Source organism: Heteronotia binoei, chromosome 1 (genome assembly GCF_032191835.1).
Source record: "Heteronotia binoei isolate CCM8104 ecotype False Entrance Well chromosome 1, APGP_CSIRO_Hbin_v1, whole genome shotgun sequence".
In the NCBI taxonomy this organism is placed as follows: domain Eukaryota; kingdom Metazoa; phylum Chordata; class Lepidosauria; order Squamata; family Gekkonidae; genus Heteronotia; species Heteronotia binoei.
In genome coordinates, this window is record NC_083223.1 from 270,367,029 (window position 1) to 270,394,475 (window position 27,447).

Sequence of the window (27,447 nt, forward strand, 5' to 3'; positions counted from 1 at the left end):
TTCTTACTTCTTGCGTCCGTCTCTGGGGATAAGCGCCAGAGCGCACTGAAGGGAGAGAAGGCAACCACAGTCTGCTTTGCCTCGCAAGGTTGCAGCCTACCTTTTCCCCTTTATCCGGTGAGTCGCTTCAATCTTCTATTACATTTGATCTTTTGTTTATAGCTCTTTCTGGAATGGCTTCGTATTTGCTGGGCGACCAGGCCTGTTCCTGGAACGGCTTGTTTCACAGAATGCATTTGTCTCACTTTGCTGGGTGCATTCAAACTTCCGGTTCAAGGTCACCCAGCTGCTTGTAGCTGTGACTGTTCAATGGAGCCTCCATGTACTGAGGCTCTCTAGCAGATGCCGGGGAGGGGGAGGCAAGCAAAAGAGAAGGGTGGGGACCAATGTTCCCTCTAAGCGGTGGAGTCTTAGGAGCACAAGTTCTACTCCGTGAGATGCTGGCATTGCAGTGGTGAGTGAGCGATTTGGCAAATGCATAAATTAGTTTGCTCGGGGGCCATCCTTCCTGAGCTGAAGCCAAAATTGTGTGAGCCAGAGGCTAAAAAACTGAGCTAGCTCACACTAACTCATCTTCTAGGGATCACTGGTCGTGACAGGCACGATTGAACTCCAAAGAGAGTTCTGGCCATCACATTTAAAGGGATGAGAGCCAGTTTGGTGAGGGGTTAAATATGCAGACTGTTATCTGGGAGAAGCGGGTTTGATTCCCCACTCCTCCACTTGCAGCTGCTGCAATGGCCTTAGGTCAGCCTTACCTCTCGCAGGAGTTGTCCCTGAAAGGACAGCTTCTGGGAGAGCCAGTCTGGTGTAGTGGTTAAGTGCGTGGACTCTTATCTGGGAGAACCAGGTTTGATTCCCCACTCCTCCACTTGCAGCTGCTGGAATGGGCTTGGGTCAGCCATAGCTCTCACAGGAGTCGTCCTTGAAAGGGCAGCTTCTGTCAGAGTTCTCTTAGCCCCATCCACCTCACAGGGTGTCTGTTGTGGGGGGAGAAGATATAGGAGATTGTAAGAAGAAGAAGATATTGGATTTATATCCCACCCTCCACTCCGAATCTCAGCGTCTCAGAGCAGCTCACAATCTCCTTTATCTATAAGCCGCTCTGAGTCTCTGATTAAGAGAGAAGGGCGGGGTAGTCTTCTTCTTCATCATGCTCCTTCTAAATGCCTTCCCTTTTTTGGAAATAATGGAATTTGGGGGCACCTTCTTTTGGGGCTCATAGAATTAGACTGCCTGTTCCAAGGCTCCTGTTGAGAAAATTATGCTCTGGGCAAGATGAACATTTTTGGAGTGATTTTGAGGTGATTTTGAGTGATTTTGAGGTGGAGAGCCAGTTTGGTGTAGTGGTTAAGTGTGCGGACTCTTATCTGGGAGAACGGGGTTTGATTCCCCACTCCTCCACTTGCACCTGCTGGAATGGCCTTGGGTCAGCCATAGCTCTGGCAGAGGTTGTCCTTGAAAGGGCAGCTGCTGTGAGAGCCCTCTCCAGCCCCACCCACCTCACAGGGTGTCTGTTGTGGGGGAGGAAGGTAAAGGAGATTGTGAGCCGCTCTGAGACTCTTCGGAGTGGAGGGCGGGATATAAATCCAATATCTTCATCTACCTCACAGGGTGTCTGTTGTGGGGGAGGAAGGTAAAGGAGATTGTGAGCCGCTCTGAGACTCTTTGGAGTGGAGGGCGGGATATAAATCCAATGTCGTCGTCTTCTTCTTCTTCTTCTTCTTCTTCTTCTTCTTCTTCTTCTTCTTCTTCTTCTTCTTCTTCTTCTTCTTCTTCTTTCTCCTCTTCGCTGGTAGGTTTGAGATAAGTTCAATTACCTCTGGATTGGGTCAATTTCAGAGGGGGAGCCGGGCTGGTCTGAGGCAGAACTGTTAGATCTGAGTCCAGTCCAGCAGCACCTTTAGAATCGTAGAGTTGGAAGGGACCGCTAATGTCATCTAGTCCAGGCTGAGCTAAGACAAACATGTGTGAGCCAGAGGTTAGCTCACGTGAACTCAGCTTAGAGGGAACACTGGTCCTGACCCCAAAGTGGCGACCAGCATCTCCCTGGGTGTGTAAGAAAGGGCCACGAGAACGAAGCACTGATGCAGCCCTTCCTGCCCTCCCTCTCAGAATCTGCCTAAGTTTGCTGAGGAGCCTTTAACCAGAAGTGGGCATGCACACTGTAATGTACTGTGTGACGAGACAACACACACGAAAGCTTATACCTAGAAATAAACTTGTTCTTTTGCTAGAAACCTAACACGGCTACCCACCTGAAACTGTGATAACCGCACCTTCCAATTTCAGAAGCAGTCTATTTCCGAGTATCGGCTACTAGGAGAGGGCACGTGTATTTATACATTTATACTCCACTTTTCTCCTAGAGGGGGACCCCCGAACAGCTCGGAGTAATATTCTCATCCCTCCTTTCCGTCCTCAAGGCAACTACACAGTGAAGTAAGCTAAGCTGAGGGTGACTGGCCCACACTCACCCAGCATGCTTCTGTGGCAATGTGAGGATGCGAACCCAGGTCTCCCAGATTCTAATCTGACTCTAGGTCATTTGGATGACCATTCAGTGTCCCGCTAAGTCTGCTCACTCAAGGGAATGCCAATAACTTCCAACCTGGGACTCATAGGGCCAAACTGGAGGCTGGAAAGGGATCTCCTAGTATTTCTTATTGTTTGCTTGGGCATTTCTTTCAAAGGGGCAAATACCTGCTTGGAGCTAGGGGTAGGTGTGTGTGCTAGAGTAGTGAGAGTGTTGGCAAAGGATCTAGGACAGGGGTGGCCAACGGTAGCTCTACAGATGTTTTTTTGCCTACAACTCCCATCGGCCCCAGCCATTGGTCATGCTGGCTGGGGCTGGTGGGAGTTGTAGGCAAAAAACATCTGGAGAGCCACCGTTGGCCACCTCTGATCTAGGAGACTCCCCACTCTGCCTTGAAACTCCTTGGATGACCTTTGGTTGGGTGTTGTATCAGTCTAGCCTACCTCACAGGGGCGTTGTGTTGGCAAAGAATGACATGTGGTACCCTGAGCTGCTTGAAGGAAGAGTGGGATGGAAATACATAAAGCAGTAAGTGAAGCCCTCTGTGCTGCACTCTGATATGAACCAGGGTCCCTGGGGACTGCCTCAGACTCTAATTTGCATCCCAGGAGCGTGCGAGTGCCTCTGAGCGTGGATAGAACATTTTTTTTCATCCCTGCTGGGCAGCTTCCATCTCTCCCTCACACAGGAGCTCAGATTTCCTCAGCCTGAGCGATGAGCTTTCAATGATCTCTTCAGATAACTCTTCCGTTGCTCACATCCGCATTTTTATTTCCTCCTCTGAGGTCTTGGCCCACAAAGGGCCTCATTTTTATTTCCTCCTCTGAGGTCTTGGCCTACAAAGGTCCACATTTTTATTTCCTCCTCTGAGGTCTTGGCCTACAAAGGTCCACATTTTATTTCCTCCTCTGAGGTCTTGGCCCACAAAGGTCCACATTTTTATTTCCTCCTCTGAGGTCTTGGCCCACAAAGGTCCACATTTTTATTTCCTCCTCTGAGGTCTTGGCCCACAAAAGTCCTCATTTTTATTTCCTCCTCTGAGGTCTTGGCCCACAAAGGTCCTCATTTTTATTTCCTCCTCTGAGGTCTTGGCCCACAAAGGTCCACATTTTTATTTCCTCCTCTGAGGTCTTGGCCCACAAAGGTCCACATTTTTATTTCCTCCTCTGAGGTCTTGGCCCACAAAGGTCCACATTTTTATTTCCTCCTCTGAGGTCTTGGCCCACAAAGGCCCACATTTTTATTTCCTCCTCTGAGGTCTTGGCCCACAAAGGTCCACATTTTTATTTCCCACTCTGAGGTCTTGGCCCACAAAGGTCCACATTTTTATTTCCTCCTCTGAGGTCTTGGCCCACAAAGGTCCTCATTTTTATTTCCTCCTCTGAGGTCTTGGCCCACAAAGGTCCACATTTTTATTTCCTACTCTGAGGTCTTGGCCCACAAAGGTCCACATTTTATTTCCTCCTCTGAGGACTTGGCCCACAAAGGTCCACATTTTATTTCCTCCCCTGAGGTCTTGGCCCACAAAGGTCCACATTTTTATTTCCTCCTCTGAGGTCTTGGCCCACAAAGGTCCACATTTTTATTTCCTCCTCTGAGGTCTTGGCTCACAAAGGTCCTCATTTTTATTTCCTCCTCTGAGGTCTTGGCCCACAAAGGTCCACAATTTTATTTCATACTCTGAGGTCTTGGCTCACAAAGGTCCTCATTTTTATTTCCTACTCTGAGGTCTTGGCCCACAAAGGTCCACATTTTTATTTCCTCCTCTGAGGTCTTGGCTCACAAAGGTCCACATTTTTATTTCCTCCTCTGAAATCTTGACCCATTACACATCACCATTCTAGACTGGATGTTATCTGTGGTTGGCCCAAGTCAAGCGATTCTTCCAAGAGCAGGGGTTTCATGCAGCAAATTTCATTCTGTCCATAAGCGATCTCTGAAGAAACCTGGCCATTTCAAACCGCTCCGTGCTTCTTTCCCCTGTCCCTTTTGGCTGCGTGATCAGGGCCGGCTCGCCCACTAGGCAAACTGGGCAGTTGCCTAGGGCACTGGGAGGGTGGGGGTGCCGAATTGGGCTCCCCCCTCCTGGTGTCCCAGGCAAGCCTAGTTTGCCAGCCTCCTCCGCCCACCCACTGCCGCCACCACTGGCCGCCCCTCCTTTCTCTTCCCTTCCTGTCCCTTCACCTCCCCCCTTGCGTGATCATAGCGTGTTGCACCTGGGTCATACCGGCCATGATGTGGTGTACAACTTATCTTTCGGAGAATGTACTGGAGGAGGCTTGGCTCCCCCACCCTTCCGGTTCTGGAAAGGAGCGGGGAGAAGCCTCCAGCGCGTTTTCTGAAAGATAAGATACACGTCACATTGCGACTGGTACGGCCCAGGTATAGTGCGCTATGATCATGCGTGGGAGAGAGGTGAAGGGATGGGGAAGGAAAGGGAAAGGAGGGGCAGATGGTAGCAGTGGCGCGCTCTGATCACACGAGGGGGGAGGCAAAAGGAAGGAGTAGGGTTGCCAAGTTCAATTCAAGAAATATCTGGGGACTTTGGGGGTGGAGCCAGGAGACTTTGGGGTGGAGCCAGGAGACATTGGGGGCAGAGCCAGGAACAAGGGTGTGACAAGCATAATTGAACTCCAAGGAAGTTCTGGCCATCACATTTAAAGGGACAGCACATCTTTTAAAATGCCTTCCTTCCACAGGAAATAATGAAGGATAGGGGCACCTTCTTTTGGGGCTCATAGAATTGGACCCCCTGGTCCAATCGTTTTGAAACTTGGGGGGGGGGGTGTTTTGGGGAGATGCACTAGATGCTACACTGAAAATTTTGTGCCTCTACCTCAAAAAACAGCCCCCCCCAGAGCCCCAAAACCTCCAGATCAATTCCCCATTATATCCTATGAGAATTGATCTCCACATAGGGAATAATGAAGTGCTCAGCAGACGTTTCCCTCCCCATCGCAGTTTCTGGCGACTCTGAAGGGAGGGATTGGCCTCTCTACTCACAAGTTGCTGCCAACTTCTTCAAAGTAACACAGACACCCCATCCCAAGAGGAAGCCTTTCAATCAGAGACTGAAGCCTTCAAAAGCACATGGTCCTCTAAGGGCGGGGCTTCCCCCCACCAGCCAGCTGACTAGGGGCGGGAAGGAGCGTGGGAAAGCGGAAGAACCCCCGCTGGGACATGGGGATTGGCAAGCCTAGTTGGACTGGATGGGCCATTGGCCTGATTCAACATGGCTTCTCTTATGTTCTTAAAAAGTTTGAGGAAGATTGTGCAGTGGAAAAGTGCACTGGGTGGGAAAGCACAGCGCTACTGGAAACGCTGCAGACATTTTAATGGCACGTTGCAGTGATTCAGAAGCGCAAAGCAGAGGTGGAAATCGAAGCAAGCTGCTTACCACAAGAACGGCTCAACCACAGTTTGCTAACCGGATGCAGGTGGCTTTGTATGAAAAAAGTAAAGAAAATCTATTAGCAGCCAGTTGGAAGAAGAAGAGGAAGGCTGCAGATTTATACCCAGCCCTTCTCTCTGAATCAGAGACTCAGAGCAGTTTATAATCTCTATCTTCCTCCTCCACAACAGACACCCTGTGAGGTGGGTGGGGCTGAGAGAGCTCTGACAGAAGCTGCCCTTTCAAGGACAACCTCTGCCAGAGCTATGGCCATTCTACCAGCTGCAAGCGGAGGAGTGGGGAATCAAACCCGATTCTCCCAGATAAGAGAGCTATGGCTGATCCAAGGCCATTTCAGCAGGTGCAAGTGGAGGAGTGGGGAATCAAATCCGGTTCTCCCAGATAAGCATCCGCACGCTTAACCACTGCACCAAACTGGCTCTCTAAGAAGAGGAGATGGGATTTACTGTATATCCTGCCCTTCACTCGGAGTTTCAGAGCAGCTTACAATCTCCTTCCCTACCCCATCCTGCAACAGACACCCTGTGAGGGAGGTGGGGCTGAGAGAGCTCTTAGAGAACTGCTCTTGAGACAGCCACTCTGAGAGAAGTGCGACAGGCCCAAGGTCACCCAGCTGGTTGCACGGGGGGAAGGAGAAGTGGGGAATTGAACCCATTTCTCTAGATTAGAGCCCGCCACTCTTAACCACTACTCCAAACTGTGTTTACACCAAACTTAACCGCTACACCAAACTAGGCAAACGGATCACAAAGGCTGCCACTGCAGGGCTGGACAGGCCTATATCTGAATGCCTTCTCAGCCATACCAAAGCTGACTCTGCAACCATGGACTTGTTGCGCAGTCTCACTCTAGCCTACCTCGTGGGGCTGTTGTAAAATCAGAGGAGCACCTTTCATGCGGCGCTCGCCGTGGGAAGGTCAAGGTAAAAATGCAACAGACAGGGGGCTCTGAGCTTTGTCCACAAGAGGTTTTTTTTAAATTTAAAACTGCCGTATGTTCACTGGTCCAGATGTGGAGGAGCACCGGGGCTTTTTCTTGTGGCAGGAACTCCTTTGCCTACTAGGCCACACCCTCCTGACGTAGCCAATCCCCCAAGAGCTTCCAGAGCTCTTCATACAGGGCCTACTGGAAGCTCCAAGAGGATTGGCTACATCGGGGAGGTGTGGCTTAATATGTAGGGTTGCCAAGTCCAATTCAAGAAATATCTGGGGGTGGAGCCAGGAGACTTTGGGGCGGAGCCAGGAGGCATTAGATCAGTTCCGCAGAGCCTGCAAGACCATCCTCTTTAGGCAGGCTTTCTCAGAATACTGACAGAGGATGACTGAACGGAGGATCCAACAAAGTGATTCTTCAGTGATTCTTGCCACTATTTAAATATGTAACAGCGCCCGGAACACCTCTGCTGTTGTTAAACTATAGATTATATATGTTATAGACTATATATGCTGGATTAGTATTGTTTTAAAAAAATTTTATGCTGTTTTATAATTTTAACTGTGTTTTATGTGTTTAATGTGTTTTAATTATTGTATTTATATCATGTCTTATTGAATGTTGTTAGCCGCCCTGAGCCTGCCCAGGCGGGGAGGGCGGGATACAAATAAAAATTAATAATAAAAATAATAATAATAATAATTCCTTCCTTCCATAGGAAATAATGAAGGATAGGGGCACCTTCTTTGGGGCTCATAGAATTGGACCCCCTGGTCCAATCTTTTTGAAACTTGGGGGGTATTTTGAGGAGAGGCACTAGATGCTATACTGAAAATTTGGTGCCTTTACCCCAAAAAACAGCCCCCCCCAGAGCCCCAGATACCCGCAGATCAATTCTCCATGATTTTCTATGGGAATAAATCTCCATAGGGAATAATAGAGTTCCCAGCAGACATTTCCCTCCCCTCCCCCCGTTTTCTGATGACCCTGAAGCGGGGGGAGAGCCTCCAAACCGGGGGATCCCCTGCCCCCACCTGGGGATTGGCAACCCTATTAATATGCAAAGGAGTCCCTGCTACAAAAAAAGCCCTGAGGGCCACCTTCCTCATGCTGATTTCCCCAAATCTTAAGAGCTCAGAGTTTGGAATTAGCGGTGCAGTTTCGTAGCTGGGAGCTCTGGGAAGGACAACGCCCTTCCCATCCCACAAACAGTTGCTTGGTGACTCAGAGCAGGCGTCTGGCTCAACAATTCCAGAGGGCTCCATTCGATTCCCGGCTCTGAACGTCCCGTTCTCAGCGACGCCTCGGCCTTCAGCTCACACAAGCAGGGATCTTATTTCTGACCGCTTGGGAAGGAGAACGGCTTCCTCTGTGTCCCTTTTGTGCCGTCTAGAGGCTGAAGTTGGCAAGCTCGGGGTGGCAGCCCGGCTCTGTTTCCTTCGAGAGCACCCTCTGCTGTTTACTTCCCTGAATGCCCATGTCGATTCTGCTCTCTCCTAAGGTTGCCAACAGGCCCGTAGCTAACTAGGAGCAGGATTGCTAACTAGGAGGAGGCCAGTCTCCAGGTGGGATTGGAGAACAAGCGTAGGCACCGCGTATCGCTGACTAGGGTTGCCAATCCCCAGGTGGGGGCAGGGGATCCCCCGGTTTGGAGGCCCTCCCCCCGCTTCAGGGTCGTCAGAAAACGCGGGGAGGGGAGGGAAATGTCTGCTGGAAACTTGTTATTCCCTATGGAGATTTATTCCCATAGAAAATCATGGAGAATTGATTGCGGGTATCTGGGGCTCTGGGGGAGCTGTTTTTTGAGGTAGAGGCACCAAATTTTCAGTACAGCATCTAGTGCCTCTCCCCAAAATATCCCCCAAGTTTCAAAACGATTGGACCAGGGGGTCCAATTCTATGAGCCCCAAAAGAAGGTGCCCCTATCTTTCATTATTTCCTACGGAAGGAAGGCATTGAAAAGGTGTGCGGTCCCTTTAAATGTGATGGCCAGGACTCCCTTTGGAGTTCAATGATGCTTGTCACAGCCTTGATCTTGGCTCCACCCCTAATGTCTCCTGGCTCCACCCACAAAGTCTCCTGGCTCCTCCCCCAAAGTCCCCAGATATTTCTTAAATTGGACTTGGCAACCCTATCGCTGACCCCTGTGACAGAATAGTCCTTAGCAAACCAATACAAAAAGAAAAGAGATATTATCCAAAAAAAAAAATGTTTGTCCAAAAATATTATATTATTTATTAAGTGGTAAGTCACAACCTCAAGGGTATAGTGATTTTCAGGATCACAGACGAGTTCCCAAAAGAGGGGGGAAAAAAAGCTGACAGGCAAAACCGGTCTATTTTACTCTGTTTCGCTGTAAGCTTTATTAAGCCAGGGGTGGCCAACGGTAGCTCTCCAGATGTTTTTTTTTGCTTACAACTCCCATCAGCCCCAGCCAGCATGGCCAATGGCTGGGGCTGATGGGAGTTGTAGGCAAAAAGCATCCGGAGAGCTACCGTTGGCCACCCCTGATCGAAGCCGTTGCTTATTCACTTTTCACGTCAACTTCCACTCGCACAAAGCATATCGTTGCAATACTTTCAAGACTCATCCGATGCCTCCCCCCAAGATACCCCCCCACGTTTCAAAACGATTGGACCAGGGGGTCCAATTCTATAAGCCCCAAAAGAAGTCTCCCCTATCCTACATTATTTCCAACGGAGGGAAGGCCTTTAAAAAGCGTGCGGTCCCTTTAAATGTGATGTCCAGAACTCCCTTTGGAGTTCAATTGTGCTTGTCACATCCTTGCTCCTGGCTCCACCCCTAATGTCTCCTGGCTAATATCAGCTGCCGCCCCTCCAATGCCACTTAAAGGGCCCACAAATCAGCTGGTTGGTGGGGTCGAAATAGCAGGGGACGGGTGGCAGAAGCAGTCACCAGCCTCCTGAATTATCTAAACGGCCCCCTCCCCCTGCAGCCCCCCATGCCCTCTCCCCTCATGGGCAGGGTCCTTGAACGGCCAACCCTGCCCCTCCTTGGTCACAGTTAAACGGCTTTCTGTCACAGCCTTTCATCCAGTGTCCCGAGGGCTTAATGCCCGGCCACTCCTTCGCTAAAGCAAATACTCGTTGCCTTTGAAAATGTGCATTGATTTTTCAGCTTAAACCGTTCATTGTTCCTCAGTCTGAAGGGTGTTGGGGCGATGTCCCTGGCCGCATTGATCGGCGGTGACTCATTCCACACAATCCCATAGAAGCCACAGTGGGCATCTTTCCCACTGAAAGGGCATTAGCCCTTTCAGCTGCGTGACTGAGCGTAATGCGCCTCAGCTAAGCCCACAGAGCCTGTGACTTGGCACTGTGGCTCGGGGTGAGGGTAGGAGAGTATTTATTTATTTCGTTTATATCCCACCTTTCACCCCAGCTGGGACCCAAAGCGGCTTACGCTGCTCTCCTCTCCTCCATTTTCTCCTCACAACAACCCCGTGAGGTAGGTTAGGCTGAGAGGATGCGATTGGCCCAAGGTCTCCCAGCCATATGGTTGCCAGGTCCCCTTGCTGTTGTGGCTGGAGCAGGGGTTATTTCGTCGAAAATGAGGTGCTGGAGCTCACCAGCACCATTCACACCCTTGACATCACCGAAAGGTGTACGAAATGATTGGATGTTTACTTTGTAACAACATGAAGTTGTATCGTAATGCCCCTGTATAGATCGATGGTGCGGCTTCATTTGGAGTACTGTGTACCATTCTGATCACTGCACTTCAAGAAAAGATATTACAGCATTGGGAAAAGTCCAGAAAAGGGCAACTAGAGTGATTAAAGAGGGGTGTCAAACATGCAGCCGGGGGGCCAAATCAGGTCCCTAGGGGGCTCCTATCAGGCCCCCGAGCAACTGGCTCACGTCTGCTTCCTTCTCCCTCTCTCTTGCTTCCTTCTGCAACTCAGCTTGCTTTGCAGGACTTGCCCAATCACAAAGGAACTACAGAGTGAAACTTCGATTTTCTCCATTGGTTGAGGCTCCTCCCCCTCCTGGTCCCCTGGGGAGGGAGGGAAAGAGCCAGCGATTCCTTTGCCCAGTTCCCTGGATCCCGTGGGAGAGATACCAAGAAAGCACCTTTAAGACCAACAAGTGCTAATGTTTTAAGTGTGTTTTAAGGATTTGGTTTTTTTTTTTTTTTTTAAATCTTTAATTGTGTTTGTCTGTGTCCTTTATAAAGTTTATATCTCTGCTACCTAATCCTAAATAAGTACACACACAGCCTGGCCCGACACAGTTTAGCCCGGCCAAACAAGGGCTCATTTATGTCAGATTCGGCCCCCATAACAAATGCGTGTGACACCCCTAGTTCAAAGGGTTGGAACACCTTCCCTATGAAGAAAGGTTCAAACGCTTGGGGCTCTTTAGCTCAGAGAAACGTCCACTGAGGGGTGACATGATAGAGGTTTACAAGATTATGCCTGGGACAGAGAAGGTAGAGAAAGAAGAACTTTTCTCCCTTTCTCACAATACAAGAACTTGTGGGCACTAGATGAAATTGCTGAGCAGTCGGGTTAGAACGGAGAAAAGGAGGTACTTCTTCACCCAAAGGGTGATGAACGCATGGAATTTACTGCCACAGCAGGTGGTGGCAGCTACAAGTATAGCCAGCTTCAAGAGGGGATTGAATAAACATACGGAGAAGCAGAGGTCCATCCGTGGCTATTAGCCACAGCGTATTGTTGGAACTCTCTGTTTGGGGCAAGTGATGCTCTGTATTGGTGCTTTGGAGGGATAAGAGTGTGAGGACATCTAGTGTCCTGGCCCCACTGGTGGACCTCCTGATGGTACCTGGGTTTTTGTGTGGCACAGAGTGTTGGATTGGATGGGCCACTGACCTGATCCAACATGGCTTCTCTGATGTTCTTATGTCTGGGGCAGTGACACTCTGTATTCTGGTGCTGGGAGGGGGGGCAGTGGGAGGGCTTCTAGTGTCCCAGCCCCACTGATGGACCTCCTGATGCCATCTAGGTTTTTTTGTCCCTGTGTGACACAGAGTGTTGGACTGGAGGGGCCATGGGCCTGATCCAACATGGCTTCTCTTATGTTCTTATGAAGGAAGACCTCTTTGCCCACTGCAAAGGGATGGTGACTCAGTGGTAGCGCATCTGCTTGGTAAGCAGAAGGTCCCAGGTTCAATCCCTGGTAGAGCATCTGCTTGGTAAGCAGAAGGTTCCAGGTTCAATCCTTGGTAGAGCATCTGCTTGGGAAGCAGAAGGTCCCAGGTTCAATCCCTGGTAGAGCATCTGCTTGGTAAGCAGAAGGTCCCAGGTTCAATCCCTGGTAGAGCATCTGCTTAGTAAGCAGAAGGTCCCAGGTTCAATCCCTGGTAGAGCATCTGCTTGGTAAGCAGAAGGTCCCAGGTTCAATCCCTGGTAGAGCATCTGCTTGGTAAGCAGAAGGTCCCAGGTTCAATCCCTGGTAGAGCATCTGCTTGGTAAGCAGAAGGTCCCAGGTTCAATCCCTGGTAGAGCATCTGCTTGGTAAGCAGAAGGTTCCAGGTTCAATCCTTGGTAGAGCATCTGCTTGGGAAGCAGAAGGTTCCAGGTTCAATCCTTGGTAGAGCATCTGCTTGGGAAGCAGAAGGTCCCAGGTTCAATCCTTGGTAGAGCATCTGCTTGGGAAGCAGAAGGTCCCAGGTTCAATCCCTGGTAGAGCATCTGCTTGGTAAGCAGAAGGTCCCAGGTTCAATCCCTGGTAGAGCATCTGCTTGGTAAGCAGAAGGTTCCAGGTTCAATCCTTGGTAGAGCATCTGCTTGGGAAGCAGAAGGTCCCAGGTTCAATCCCTGGTAGAGCATCTGCTTGGGAAGCAGAAGGTCCCAGGTTCAATCCCTGGTAGAGCATCTGCTTGGGAAGCAGAAGGTCCCAGGTTCAATCCCTGGTAGAGCATCTGCTTGGTAAGCAGAAGGTCCCAGGTTCAATCCCTGGTAGAGCATCTGCTTGGTAAGCAGAAGGTCCCAGGTTCAATCTCTGGTAGAGCATCTGCTTGGGAAGCAGAAGGTCCCAGGTTCAGTCCCTGGTAGAGCATCTGCTTGGTAAGCAGAAGGTCCCAGGTTCAATCCCTGGTAGAGCATCTGCTTGGTAAGCAGAAGGTCCCAGGTTCAATCCCTGGTAGAGCATCTGCTTGGTAAGCAGAAGGTTCCAGGTTCAATCCTTGGTAGAGCATCTGCTTGGGAAGCAGAAGGTCCCAGGTTCAATCCTTGGTAGAGCATCTGCTTGGTAAGCAGAAGGTCCCAGGTTCAATCCCTGGTAGAGCATCTGCTTGGTAAGCAGAAGGTTCCAGGTTCAATCCTTGGTAGAGCATCTGCTTGGTAAGCAGAAGGTCCCAGGTTCAATCCCTGGTAGAGCATCTGCTTGGTAAGCAGAAGGTCCCAGGTTCAATCCCTGGTAGAGCATCTGCTTGGTAAGCAGAAGGTTCCAGGTTCAATCCTTGGTAGAGCATCTGCTTGGGAAGCAGAAGGTCCCAGGTTCAATCCCTGGTAGAGCATCTGCTTGGTAAGCAGAAGGTCCCAGGTTCAATCCCTGGTAGAGCATCTGCTTGGTAAGCAGAAGGTCCCAGGTTCAATCCCTGGTAGAGCATCTGCTTGGTAAGCAGAACATCCCAGGTTCAATCCCCGGCATCTCCAACTAAAAAAGGGTCCAGGCAAGTAGGTACGAAAAACCTCAGCTTGAGACCCTGGAGAGCCGCTGCCAGTCTGAGTAGACAACACTGACTTTGATGGACTGAGGGTCTGATTCAGTAGAAGGCAGCTTCATATGTTCATACGTTCCTATGCCATTCCACAAAGGGCATTCCAGGAATCGTGGTACCAGGCTGTAGTAAAGATGGGAACTGGATACGGCTGTGTTAAAAAGGCAGCAGGAGCCAAACCCACGAGGCTGGGCTTCTCGGGTGGAGAGCCGGAGAGGCCTCCCAGAAGCGAGAGAGGAATCGGGGAGTTTCCAGGCTCTGCCTCCCAAGTCGTGGAGAGAATCTGGGCCGATGCCGATTTCCTCCCCTGCCGGCGTCCCTGGAGGCGACCCCCCCCTGGGCTGCCAGGCTCTCCATCTTGGCTCATTAAGGAAGGAAACATTGGCATCCTCAAAGAATTGCGAGCCGGGCTTGCTAATGGGTGGCAAAGGTTAATGAGCTGAGTCAGTTCCTGAGAAGGCTTGTCCGTTGGGGAGGGGGGGGGGAAGGGCGTGTAGACTCAGCTTTCAAATAGTGAGCCTCAGAAGAACAGAGGAGTACGAAGTATGTGAAGTGGGTGCAGAAGAGAATGGCAAAGATCAGAGGTGGCCAGACTGTGGCTCGGGAGCCGCATGCGGCTCTTTCCCACATATTGTGTGACTCTCAAAGACCTCGCCACTCCATTGGCTGGCTTGGAGAAAGCATTTCTCTCTTTAAATCGCCTCTCGAAGCCAAGCCAGCCAGTGGCTTGGTCAATGCATTTAAAGTTGTTTTCTTTCCACCTCCACTCCCTCCTCTCATCTTCCTTCCTTCCTGTTTGGTGTAGTGGCTGAGTGTGCGGACTCTTATCTGGGAGAACTGGGTTCGATTCCCCACGCTTCCACTTGCAGCTGCTGGAATGGCCTTGGGTCAGCCATAGCTCTCGCAGGAGTTGTCCTTGAAAGGGCAGCTTCTTTGAGAGTTCTCTCAGCCCCATCCACCTCACAGGGTGTCTATTGTGGGAGAGGAAGGTAAAGGAGATTGTGAGCCATTCTGAGACTCTGAAATTCAAAGTATAGGGCAGGATATAAATCCAATACCTTCCTTCCTTCCTTCCTTCCTTCCTTCCTTCCTTCCTTCCTTCCTTCCTTCCTTCCTTCCTTCCTTCCTTCCTTCCTTCCTTCCTTCCTTCCTTCCTCCCTCTCTCCCTCCCTCCCTTCTTTCCTTCCTTCTTTCCTCCCTCCCTCCCTGTTCTCAAACATCTGATGTTCATGTCTTGCAGCTCTCAAGCATCTGATGTTTATTCTGTGTGACTCTCACCCCTGACAAAGATGATCGGGGCCTGAAGACCCAGCCCTACAAGGAAAGGCTGAGGTAACGAGGGGAAAACAGAGACCTCAGTTGCCCTAGAGTCCACCCTCCAAAGCTTCCATTTTCTCTAGGGGAACTGGTCTCTGAAGTCTGGGGGATCCCCTGCTCCCACCTGGAGGCTGGCAACCCTACTTGTGGGGGCATTTCAAATACAGCTCTAATCTGAATATCTGCCAACCTCTAGCCCACGATGTCAAACATGCAGCACAGGGGCTGAATCAGGTCCTCAGAGGGCTCCTATCAGGCTCCCGAGCAACTGGCTGTCATCTGCTTCCTTCTGCCTCTCTCTTGCTTCCTTCTGCATAACAGCTTGCTTTGCCAGGTTCTCTCAATCCCACAGCAGAGCTACTGAGCCAAGCCTTTCTTCCTTCTATTAGCTGAGGCTCCTCCCTCTCCTGGTCCCCTGAGGAAAGAAGGAAAGAGTAGGGCTACCAAGCTTCTGGTCCGGGCAGGGGTTCCCCTGCCTGGGAGGTTCCCAACCCGCCATCCCACATTGGGCTGGCCCCCCCGGGTGATGTAATCGCACCAGCAATGTAGGGGTAGGTTCCCCCCAACCTCTCCGTATATCGCTGGTGCGATGGCATCACCCGGAAGTGACATCACCATGCTGGTGACGTTGCACACGGCCGTTCTAGGCGTTCCCAGGAAAACTCTATGGTACCATAGAGTTTTTCCCTCCCAAATGGGTAGAGAATCCAGGAAAACCACAGAGTGTTCCCAGAAACGCCTAGAGTGGCCGTGCGCGACGTCGCCGGTGCAATGATGTCACTTCCAGGTGACGTCATTGCATCGCGTGCACCCTTTGCGTGCTCGTGGATGCCCCCTGCTGGAGAATGCAGGGGACTTGGCAACCCTAGGAAAGAGTCAGAGCTTCCTTTGCCCAGTTCCCTGAATCATATGGGAGAGATACAAAGAAAGCACCTTTAAGACCAACGAGTGCTAATGTTTTAAGCATGTTTTTAAATTTTTAAAAAATCTTTAATTGTGTTTGTTTGTGGGTTTTTTAATAAAATTTACATCTAATCTTAAATAGGTACACACATGGCCTGGCCCGACAAGGTCTCAGATCCGGCCCGCATAACAAATGAGTTCGACACTCCTGTGTGTGTGTGTGTGTGTGTGTGTGAGGCTCTAGCAGAGTAAATGGAAGGAGCCTTTAGCCGTCTTCTCCCATGCATGGGAAGGGTTTGTTCAGTGATCCCTGATATGAAAATTAGGATTTTACAAGTTTATCTATCTCAGCTTTTCATCTGGGAATTGTCACAGAGTATGCACTGGCAAAAGAGAGACAGTGTTTTATTAGGGAGAGGTGCTAGAAAGCAGGAACTCTCCCTGCCAAAGAGAGACATTTGGCAGGCCTATGTACTTCCCACTGCTGCATGGGAAAAGTTAAAGGAACCTCTGTGGGTTACAGGCAGGTGGCCTAGAGATGTAAAATTTCCAGAAAAAAATTACCGGAAAAAACCGGAAATTTTCAGAAAAATTGAAAAAAAAAAAGCTACCTTAGCACTTTTTTCCCTTTTCCAGATTGAAAGACATTCTGTTACTTTAGGAACATAAAACGTGCCTATGGAAAACTTTGCTTGGCATGAAATGATCACAACTAGCGTATTAAAAATGTAGTGTATCCAAACAATTGTTACAAACAGGATTTACTTTTGAAATAGTATTTATTTGCCATTGTAACAAATGGGGCAACAATCTCCTGAGCTCTTTTACTAGTTTATGTGGAGCAGACAAAAAAAACTTCCACAAAACAATTTTTAAAAATCCAGAAGTTACAGTGATTCATATTTCCTCTCCATGGTATTAAATAAAAATAAAAAAACTCATTCTCATAAAAAGAATTGAAGAGGGGGGCAGTGTATAGAAGGGAGTGTAGGACTAAGTTTCAGTGAATGGGCAGGACCTAGGATTTGCTTGTCCTCAGTGCACAGAAATTAGAATAATCTGATACTGTACATATTTTTTAGAAATGATTTGGAAAATATTTGAAGGCCTTATGCTCTGGAACACTTAAGACAGCCCCTACACCAAACTGGCTCTACATAGTAGGGTTGCCAAGTCCAATTCAAGAAATATTTGGGGACTTTGGGGGTGGAGCCAGGAGACTTTGGGGGGTGGAGCCAAGATCAAGGCTGTGACAAGCATAATTGAACTCCAAAGGGAGTTCTGGCCATCACATTTAAAGGGACGGCACACATTTTCAATTCCTTCCTTCCATAGGAAATAATGAAGGATAGGGGCACCTTCTTTTGGGGCTCATAGAATTGGGCCCCCTGATCCAATCTTTTTGAAACTTGGGGGGCATTTTGGGGAGAGGCACTAGATGCTATACTGAAAATTTGGTGCCTCTACCCCAAAAAACAGCCCCACCAGAGCCCCAGATATCCGCAGATCAATTCTCCATGAATTTCTATGGGAATAAATCTCCATAGGGAATAACAGAGTTCCCAGCAGACATTTCCCTCCCCTCCCCCAGCTTTCTGACGACCCTGAAGTGGGGGGGGAGGGCCTCCAAACCGGGGGATCCCCTGCCCCCACCTGGGGATTGGCAACCCTACTACATAGACATGTATTGAAATGAAATGACAGGAATAACAGATAACAGCTGCATGGATACCCATGGAAGAGAATTGCTGTCTTAGACACAGAGGGGGGAAAAGGATGGATTTAGCCGGGCATGTAGAAGATAGTAGTGACGATGGCAGTGGAACTACCTCGGGGGATAAATGGCAGCAGCTTCTGAAATAATGTTCCCTCTAAGCTGAGTTAGTGTGAGCCAACTCACAGTTTTTTAGCCTCCAGCTCACACAGTTTCAGCTCAGGAAAAAAGGCCCCAGAACAAACTCGTTTGTGCAGCAGCTCACAACTTTAGCACCAGTAGCTCACGAAGTAGAATTTTTCCTCACAAGACTCCAAAGTCTGCGGAGGGGGGAGGAACATTGTTCTGAACACTCTTCAAGGGGACCCCCAAGCAGAGTGCATTGCAGTGGTCTAGTCTAGATGTAACGAAGGCACTCCTTGCACACATGCTAAGGCAACCCATCCTTGCACGCACACACATACGGGGCTGAAGCTTAATGGCTTTCGATGGGCTTGGCTTCCCAGTGAACGTACTTTTGACTGTGGTTTTTGGTGGGTGCTTCCTTTGACGGAACGCTATCAGTTCAGAGATGCAGAGAGCTTTAAGTGCTGATACATGCAATTTGCTGCTGCTGCTGGGGCGTGTATTCCCCCAGAGGCTGCAAGCATTCTCCAGGGAACATCCACCCCATCCTTTCTCTGCGCTTCCACCTTTTTTCTTAATTGTGCAATTTCCCCCTCCTTTTGATGAAGCCTATTTCCCAAGCTCCTTTTGTGTCAATTTACCTCTGAGCTCCTCCCCTGCAATTGGGCCTCACCTGGGAAGGTGTCCGCTTCCTTACACACCAAAGACTTTGTGCCTTTTGAAGAACAACAGCCGCCCTGAAGCGATGACAATGCAGACGGTGGAGGGACAGTGGCTCAGTGGCAGAGCATCTGCTTGGTAAGCAGAAGGCCCCAGGTTCAATTCCCAGCATCTCCAACTCAAAAGGGTCCAGGCAAATAGGCGTGAAAAACCTCAGCTGGAGACCCTGGAGAGCCGCTGCCAGTCTGAGTAGACAAGACTGACTTTGATGGACCCAGGGTCTGATTCAGTAGAAGGCAGCTTCGTATGTTCATACGTTCAGACAGGGGTGGCAAAACTGCATCTCGGGAGCCACATGTGGCTCTTTCACACATATGGTGTGGCTCTCAAAGCCCTCACCACCCCGTCAACTGGCTTGGAGAAGACATTTGTCTCTTGAAATCACTTCTCCAGTCCAAGCCAGCCAGTGGCTTGGAGAATGCATTTAAAGTTGCTTTCTTTCCACCTTTCCAGCCCATCTGTTCTCCTTCCTTCCTTCCTTCCTTCCTTCCTTCCTTCCTTCCTTCCTTCCTTCCTTCCTTCCTTCCTTCCTTCCTTCCTTCCTTCCTTCCTTCCTTCCTTCCTTCCTTCCTTCCTTCCTTCCTTCCCTCCTTCCTTCCTTCCTTCCTTCCTTCCTTCCTTCCTTCCTTCCTTCCTTCCTTCCTTCCTTCCTCTTCTCAAACATCTGACGTTCATGTCTTATGGCTTTCAAACATCTGCCATTTATCCTACGTGGCTCGTATGTTAAGCAAGTTTGATCACCCCTGGTGTAGACATTAAGAACATAAGAAGAGGCCTGCTGGATCAGGCCAGGGGTCCATCTAGCCCAGCATCTCATACAGTGGCCAGCCAGTTCCTCTGGAGGACCAGAGAAGTCCTCTGGAGGGCAGAGAGGCTGAGGCCTTCCCCTGATGATGCCTCCTGCCGCTGATATTCAGAGGCTGAAATGCCTCCCTCCCTCCCTCCTTTCCTTCCCTCCTTCCCTTCCTGCCTTCCTTCCTTCCCTTCCCTCCTTCCTTGTCTTCCTTCCTTCCTTCCTTCCTTCCTTCCTTCCTTCCTTCCTTCCTTCCTTCCTTCCTTCCTTCCTTCCTTCCTTCCCTCCCTCCTTTCCTTCCTTCCTTCCTTCCTTCCCTCCCTCCTTTCCTTCCTTCCTTCCTTCCTTCCTTCCTTCCTTCCTTCCTTCCTTCCTTCCTTCCTTCCTTCTCTCAAACATCTGACATTCATGTCTTGTGGCTCTCAAACATCAAACACACTTATTCTACGTGGCTCTTATGTTAAGCAAGTTTGGCCACCCTTGCTCAAAGAGAACATAAGAACATAAGAGAAGCCATGTTGGATCAGGCCAATGGCCCATCCAGTCCAACACTCTGTGTCACACAGTGGCCAATATATGTGTGTGTATACACACACACACACACATATATATATATACTTTGGCTAATAGCCACTGATGGACCTCTGCTCCATATTTTTATCCAATCCCCTCTTGAAGCTGGCTATGCTTGTAGCTGCCACCACCTCCTGTGGCAGTGAATTCCACATGTTCATCACCCTTTGGGTGAAGAAGGACTTTGTTTTATCCATTTTAACCTGACTGCTCAGCAATTTCATGGAATGCCCATGAGTTCTTGTATCTTGATCTCTGGCACCTGGAGACCAGTTGTAATAGCGAGAGGTCTCCAGCTGCTACCTGGAGGTTGGCAACCCTATGCCACAGGCTGGTATTATCCCAGTAGCATCCTAAAGAAGGATGTATTTTTTTCTCACAAGAGCTTTATTTACCTACACACAGGGCTGTTTTTTTTGTAGCAGGAACTCCTTTGCACATTAGGCCACACACCCCTGATGCAGCCAATCCCCCAGGAGCTTACAGGGCTCTTCGTACAGGGCCTACCGTAAGCTCCAGGAGGATTGGCTACATCAGGGGCGTGTGGCCTAGTATGTAAAGGAGATCCTGCTAGAATTCTACCCCTGGGATCAGGCTTTTTTTTATTGTTGAAGGAACTCCTTTGCATATCAGGCCCCACCCCCTGATGTAGCCAATGCTCCAAGAGATTACAGGGCTCTTGTTCCAGAGTCTACTGCAAGCTCCAGGGGGATCGGCTGCATTGGGGGTGTGTGGCCTAATATGCAAAGGAGCCCCTGCTGCAAAAAAAAGCCCTACTCTACATGCAGCTTATACTGGGAAGCGGCTGTGGCTCACTACTTGGCATGCAGAAGGCACCAGGCTCAATCCCCACCGGTATCTCCGATTCAAAGGGTCAGACAGTAGGTAATGGGAAAGACCTCTGCTTGAGACCCTGGAGAGCCACTGTGATAGACAATGCTGACTTTGATAGACTGAGGGTCTGATTCAGTATCAGGCAGCAAGAGAGCCAGTTTGGTGTCGTGGTTAAGCGTGCTGACTCTTATCTGGGAAAACCGGGTTTGATTCCCCACTCCTCCACTTGCACCTGCTGGAATGGCCTTGGGTCAGCCATAGTTCTGGCAGAGGTTGTCCTTGAAAGGGCAGCTGCTGTGAGAACCCTCTCAGCCCCACCCACCTCACAGGGTGTCTGTTGTGGGGGAGGAAGGTAAAGGAGATTGTGAGCTGCTCTGAGACTCTTCGGAGTGGAGGGCGGGATATAAATCCAATATCTTCATCTACCTCACAGGGTGTCTGTTGTGCGGGAGGAAGGTAAAGGAGATTGTGAGCTGCTCTGAGACTCTTCGGAGTGGAGGGCGGGATATAAATCCAATATCTTCATCTACCTCACAGGGTGTCTGTTGTGCGGGAGGAAGGTAAAGGAGATTGTGAGCTGCTCTGAGACTCTTCGGAGTGGAGGGCGGGATATAAATCCAATATCTTCATCTACCTCACAGGGTGTCTGTTGTGGGGGAGGAAGGTAAAGGAGATTGTGAGCCAATCTGAGACTCTTCGGAGTGGAGGGCGGGATATAAATCCAATATCTTCATCTACCTCACAGGGTGTCTGTTGTGGGGGAGGAAGGTAAAGGAGATTGTGAGCCGCTCTGAGACTCTTTGGAGTGGAGGGCGGGATATAAATCCAATATCTTCATTTACCTCACAGGGTGTCTGTTGTGGGGGAGGAAGGGGAAGGAGATTGTGAGCCGCTGTGAGACTCTTCGGAGTGGAGGGTGGGATATAAATCCAATATCTTCATCTACCTTACAAGGTGTCTGTTGCGGGGGGAGAAGATAAAGGAGATTGTGAGCCGCTCTGAGACTCTGATAATCTCTGTGAGATGATCTCATCTAAGAACAGACTTCCTATTCGCAGTAAAAAAGCAGTAGTGGTGGGTATGAGTGTATTTTTGTTTTGTTATATATATATATATATATATATATCTCCAGTTTATGGGTAAAGAAAGGCAACACTCATAAAATCCCGTGTCTTATCTTACAGCTGTGCTCAACTGTTTGAAGTATTCTCCATCTCAGTTGGGGAGGAGACAGCTGAGAGGTGATATGATCACCAACTTTAAGTACTTGAAGGGTTGTCATCTAGAGGATGGTGCAGAGTTGTGTTCTGTTGCCCCAGAAGGTCAGACCAGAACCAATGGAGAGCCAGTATGCTGTAGTGGTTAAGTGCGTGGACTTTTATCTGGGAGAACCAGGTTGGATTCCCCACTCCTCCACTTGCAGCTGCTGGAATGGCCCTGGGTCAGCCATAGCTCTTGCAGGAGTTGTCCTTGAAAGGGCAGCTGCTGTGAGAGCCCTCTCAGCCCCACTACCTCACAGGGTGTCTGTTGTGGGGGGAGAAGATATAGGAGATTGTAAGCTGCTCTGAGTCTCTGATTCAGAGAGAAGGGCGGGGTATAAATCTGCGGTCTTCTTCTTCTCCTCCTCCTCTGCCTCATAAGCTGCTGAGGGCAGATAGCGTCGGATGCCCTGAGCCAGCTCTCGAATCCAGCCTCAGCCAACTCCTGCGAGATACAGCCACCTCTCTTGCTCCGTTGTCCCTGTCATATCTGTTGAAATTTTCACAATGTAAAAACCGCCTGTTCCTCAGACACCCCACCCTTGTACAACACAGTCCCACACCCCTCCCCTGAAGGCAAATGGCCTCTTGAAGGGAAAACAGGATCAGCTTAAAGTCCTTGGGAACTAGTTAAGCATTCCGTGGGCAGGTCCCTAATTACCTACCGAGACACACTTTACGCAAATGCTACCAAGCGGCTTGTTGGTGGAACTCCAGGCAGGCAAATGCTTGAGATTCACTGTTCGTTACGGCAGAAGAACAAAGTCTGAGTGCAGTGGCACTAAGGCTCAGAACATTTAATTCTGGGTTTAAGCTTTCCTGTGCAAGCAGCACACTTCAGGAGCTTCTACCCAGAATTAAGCTTGGTCGGTCTTAAAAGGTGGACTCAAACTTTGTTCTATTGCTTCAGATTAGCACGGTCACCCATCTGGATCTTGAACATAAGAACATAAGGGAAGCCATGTTGGATCAGGCCAGTGGTCCATCCAGTCCAACACTCTGTGTCACACAGTGGCTATAAGAACATAAGAGAAGCCATGTTGGATCAGGCCGGTGGTCCATCCAGTCCAACACTCTGTGTCACACAGTGGCTATAAGAACATAAGAGAAGCCATGTTGGATCAGGCCGGTGGTCCATCCAGTCCAACACTCTGTGTCACACAGTGGCCATAAGAACATCAGAGAAGCGATGTTGGATCAGGCCAGTGGCTCATCTAGCCCAACACTCTGTGTCACACAGTGGCCATAAGAACATAAGAGAAGCCATGTTGGGTCAGGCCAATGGCCCATCCAATCCAACACTCTGGGTCACACAGTGGCCATAAGAACATAAAAGAAGCCGTGTGGGTTCAGGCCAATGGTCCCTCCAGTCCAACACTCTGTGTCACACAGTGGCCATAAGAACATAAGAGAAGCCATGTTGGATCAGGCCAATGGCCCCTCCAGTCCAACACTTTGTGTCACACAGTAGCCATAAGAACATAAGAGAAGCCATGTTGGATCAGGCCATTGGCCCATCCTGTCCAACACTCTGTGTCACACAGTGGCCAATATATGTGTGTGTGTAAGTAGATCCCCCCCCTGCTGGTCACTGGATTGCACGTGTAGGGTTGCCAAGTCCCCTGCATCTCGGAGTGGGGGACATTCACACGTGCGCAACGCAATGACGTCACCCGAAAGTGAAGGTCATCGCGACGGTGCACAGCAACTCTATGGTTTTCCCGGATGCTCTAGCCATTTGAGAGGGGGGAAAACTCTATGGTACCTATTGTACGATAGAGTTTTTCCTCCCAAATGGCTACAACATCTGGGAAAACCATAGAGTTTCCCCGGAAATGCCTAGACTTGCCGCTACGCGCCATCGCCAGCGCATTGACGTCACGTCCGGGTGACGCCATTGTGCCGGCGACACAGGGGGAGGCTGGGAACCTCCTGGGCGGGGGAAACCCCATCTGGACCGGGGGCTTGGCAGCCCTATGCATGTGGGGAGTGGGAATAAAGAGGATCAGGCCAACCCTGCTTAGCTTCTGAGATCTGATGAGCTCAAACTAGCCTGGGTCATCCAAGTCAGGGCTATCCCATAGATACTACCAGGGCTTTCGTTGTAGCAGGAGCTCCTTTGCATAAGAGGCCATGCCCCCTGATGTAGCCAATCCTCCTGGAGCTTACAGTAGGCCCTGTACTGAGAGCCCTGTAAGCTCTGGGAGGATTGGCTACAGGGGTGGAATTTTAGAAGGAGCTCCTTTGCATACTAGGCCACACACCCCCTGATGTAGCCCATCCTCCTGGAGCTTACAGTAGGCCCTGTACTAAGAGCCCTGTAAGCTCTTGAGGGATTGGCTGCATCAGGGATGTGTGGCCCAGGGATGGAATTCTAGCAGGAGCTCCTTTGCATACTAGGCCACCCCCCTCCCCGATGTAGCCAATCCTCCTGGAGCTTACAGTAGGCCCTGTACGAAGACCTCTGTAACCCCTTGGAGGATGGGCTACATCAGGGGGGGGCGTGGCCTCATAGGCAAAGGCGCTCCTGCTACAAAAAGCAAATAAATGGGGGAGGGGTGGAAGGAAAGCAGGTTTTCAAATCAGCCCTTGCAACTGGGATGAAGCGAATGAAAGCTGTAAAGGACTCACGTTGGTAAATGTTTGAAGTTGCCCTGGATTTGAATAAGCTCGGAAAAAGCGGAAAGTGAAGCAGGATGCGTACACCACTTTTCCTGTTGCTGTCCGTTTGATTCGATTGCCCACCTCTCCCTTCTCGGAACAATGAAATCCTGTCCACTCACCGCCTCTTGTCTCTTCCAGATCCTGCCTAGCTGCTCACCATGGAGACACCCCTGGAGAAAGCCCTGGCCACCTTGGTGTACACCTTCCACAAATATTCCGGGAAGGAAGGAGACAAGTTTACCCTCAGCAAGATGGAGCTGAAGGAGCTGGTGAAGAAGGAGCTTGTGCTGGGAGAGGCAAGTGGCCCGGAGATTGGCTGGCAGGTGGAGGCGGGGCTAAAGTCGGCTTGGCATCATGAGTCAGGCACAATTCGGTTCAGCGGTCCCTCATTTCGGGGCTTTTTTTTGGTAGTAGGACCTCCTTTGCATATTAGGCTGCACCCTCCTGATGTAGCCAATCCTCCTGGAGCTTACAGTAGGCCCTGTACAAAGAGCCCTGTAAGCTCTTGAAGGATTGGCTACAGGGGTGGAATTCTAGAAGGAGCTCCTTTGCATATTAGGTCACGCCTTTCTGATGTAGCCAATCTTCCTGGAGCTTACAGTAGGCCCTGTACTAAGAGCCCTGTAAGCTCTTGAAGGATTGGCTACATCAGGGGGGCGTGACCCAGGGATAGAATTCTAGCAGGAGCTCCTTTGCATATTAGGCCACTCCCCCCTGATGTTGCCAATCTTCCTGGAGCTTACAGTAGGCCCTGTACGAAGAGCCCTGTAAGCTCTTGAAGGATTGGCTACAGGGGTGGAATTCTAGAAGGAGCTCCTTTGCATATTAGGTCACGCCCCTCTGATGTAGCCAATCTTCCTGGAGCTTACAGTAGGCCCTGTACGAAGAGCCCTGTAAGCTCTTAGAGGATTGGCTACATCAGGGGGGCGTGGCCCAGGGATGGAATTCTAGCAGGAGCTCCTTTGCATATTAGGTCACGCCCCTCTGATGCAGCCAATCCTCCTGGAGCTTACAGTAGGCCCTGTACGAAGAGCCCTGTAAGCTCTTGGAGGATTGGCTACATCAGGGGGGCATGGCCCAGGGATGGAATTCTAGCAGGAGCTCCTTTGCATATTAGGCCACGCTCTCCTGATGCAGCCAATCCTCCTGGAGCTTACAGTAGGCCCTGTGAGAAGAGCTTATTTTTGAATGGATGTTTGAGAAGAAAATCCCAAACACAGCGTCCCCAAGTCTCGTTTCCTGTGTGTGACCTGAGTTCGTATCCAGCCAGGATGATAACTAAACCAGTTTCTAAACAGATTGAATCTTGTGGTGTCAGTTTCGGCTTTGGTATAATTCCTTTCCCTCCTTACTTCATCCTCTCTCTCACACACTCTCTCTTTCGTACCTACTGCCCATCGTACCTACTTCTTCATCCAAAGGGGGATTGCCACATGGAATTCACTGCCACAGGAGGTGGCGGCGGCTGCAAGCATAGCCAGCTTCAAGAGAGGATTAGATAAACATATGGAGCAGAGGTCCATCAGTGGCTGTTAGCCACAGCGTATTGTTGGAACTCTGTATTGTTGGTGCTTGGGGGGGGCACAGTGGGAGGGCTTCTAGTGTCCTAGCCCCACTGATGGACCTCCTGATGGCACCTGGGTTTTTTGGCCACTGTGTGACACACAGTGTTGGACTGGATGGGCCATTGGCCTGATCCAACATGGCTTCTCTTATGTTCTTATAGCCAGCTTCAAGAGGGGATTGGATAAGCATATGGAACAGAGGTCCATCACTGGCTACTAGCCACAGTGTATTGTTGGAACCCTCTGCCTGGGGCAGAGATGCTCTGTATTCTTGGTGCTTGTGGGGGACACAGTGGGAGGGCTTCTAGTGTCCTGGCCCCACTGATGGACCTCCTATTGGCACCTGGGTTTTTTTGGCCACTGTGTGACACAGAGTGTTGGACTGGATGGGCCATTGGCCTGATCCAACATGGCTTCTCTTATGTTCTTATGTGACACAGAGTGTTGGACTGGAGGGGCCATTGGCCTGATCCAACATGGCTTCTCTTATGTGACACAGAGTGTTGGACTGGATGGACCACTGGCCTGATCCAATATGGCTTCTCTTATGTGACACAGAGTGTTGGACTGGATGGGCCATTGGCCTGATCCAACATGGCTTCTCTTCTGTTCTTATGTGACACAGAGTGTTGGACTGGATGGGCCATTGGCTTGATCCAACATGGCTTCTCTTCTGTTCTTATGTGACACAGAGTGTTGGACTGGATGGGCCATTGGCCTGATCCAACATGGCTTCTCTTCTGTTCTTATGTGACACAGAGTGTTGGACTGGATGGACCACTGGCCTGATCCAACATGGCTTCTCTTATGTGACACAGAGTGTTGGACTGGATGGGCCATTGGCCTGATCCAACATGGCTTCTCTTATGTTCTTATGTGACTCAGAGTGTTGGACTGGATGGGCCATTGGCCTGATTCAACATGGCTTCTCTTCTGTTCTTCTGTGACACAGAGTGTTGGACTGGATGGGCCATTGGCCTGATTCAACATGGCTTCTCTTCTGTTCTTAAGTGACACAGAGTGTTGGACTGGATGGGCCACTGGCCTGATCCAACATGGCTTCTCTTATGTTCTTATGTGACACAGAGTGTTGGACTGCATAGGCCATTGGCCTGATCCAACATGGCTTCTATTCTTATGTTCTTACCGCCTTCCTTTGCAGAAGCTGAAAGACAGTGGGATCGACAAGCTGATGGGGACCCTGGACAAGAACAACGACGACGAGATTGACTTTAAGGAGTACACGGGCTTCCTCTCCGCTCTCTGCATGACCTACAACGATTTCTTCCAGAAGGATGCCAAATAGGGGGAAAGAGGGGACCTTCCATTAAGGCCTTGCGGCGTCAAGACCCCACGGCAGCTTTAAATAAAAGAGTTTTCTCTCCAGCAA

The 27,447-nt window shown here is 50.0% G+C and overlaps 2 protein-coding genes across 5 annotated transcripts in view; both read left to right on the forward strand.

The window, feature by feature from the left end:
- Window positions 1-10,091, forward strand: part of LOC132582750 (zinc finger protein 501-like) — a 30,639-nt gene extending 20,548 nt beyond the window's left edge. Inside the window, exon 2 of the mRNA XM_060254498.1 lies at window positions 10,020-10,091. Coding sequence (XP_060110481.1) covers window positions 10,020-10,091 — 72 coding nt within the window. The remainder of the gene's footprint in view (window positions 1-10,019) is intronic.
- LOC132584136 (protein S100-A5-like) lies at window positions 38-27,447 on the forward strand. 4 transcript variants are annotated; one of them, XM_060255954.1, is made up of 3 exons: window positions 38-117; window positions 24,631-24,788; window positions 27,220-27,447. In XM_060255954.1, the coding sequence occupies exons 2-3, from the start codon at window positions 24,651-24,653 to the stop codon at window positions 27,361-27,363; spliced, it is 282 nt and encodes a 93-aa protein (XP_060111937.1). In that variant the 5' UTR covers window positions 38-117; window positions 24,631-24,650; the 3' UTR covers window positions 27,364-27,447. The 4 variants fall into 4 exon arrangements, with proteins under 4 accessions (XP_060111937.1, XP_060111931.1, XP_060111946.1 ...); XM_060255948.1 differs by lacking the exon at window positions 38-117 and adding an exon at window positions 398-454; XM_060255963.1 differs by lacking the exon at window positions 38-117 and adding an exon at window positions 14,085-14,132.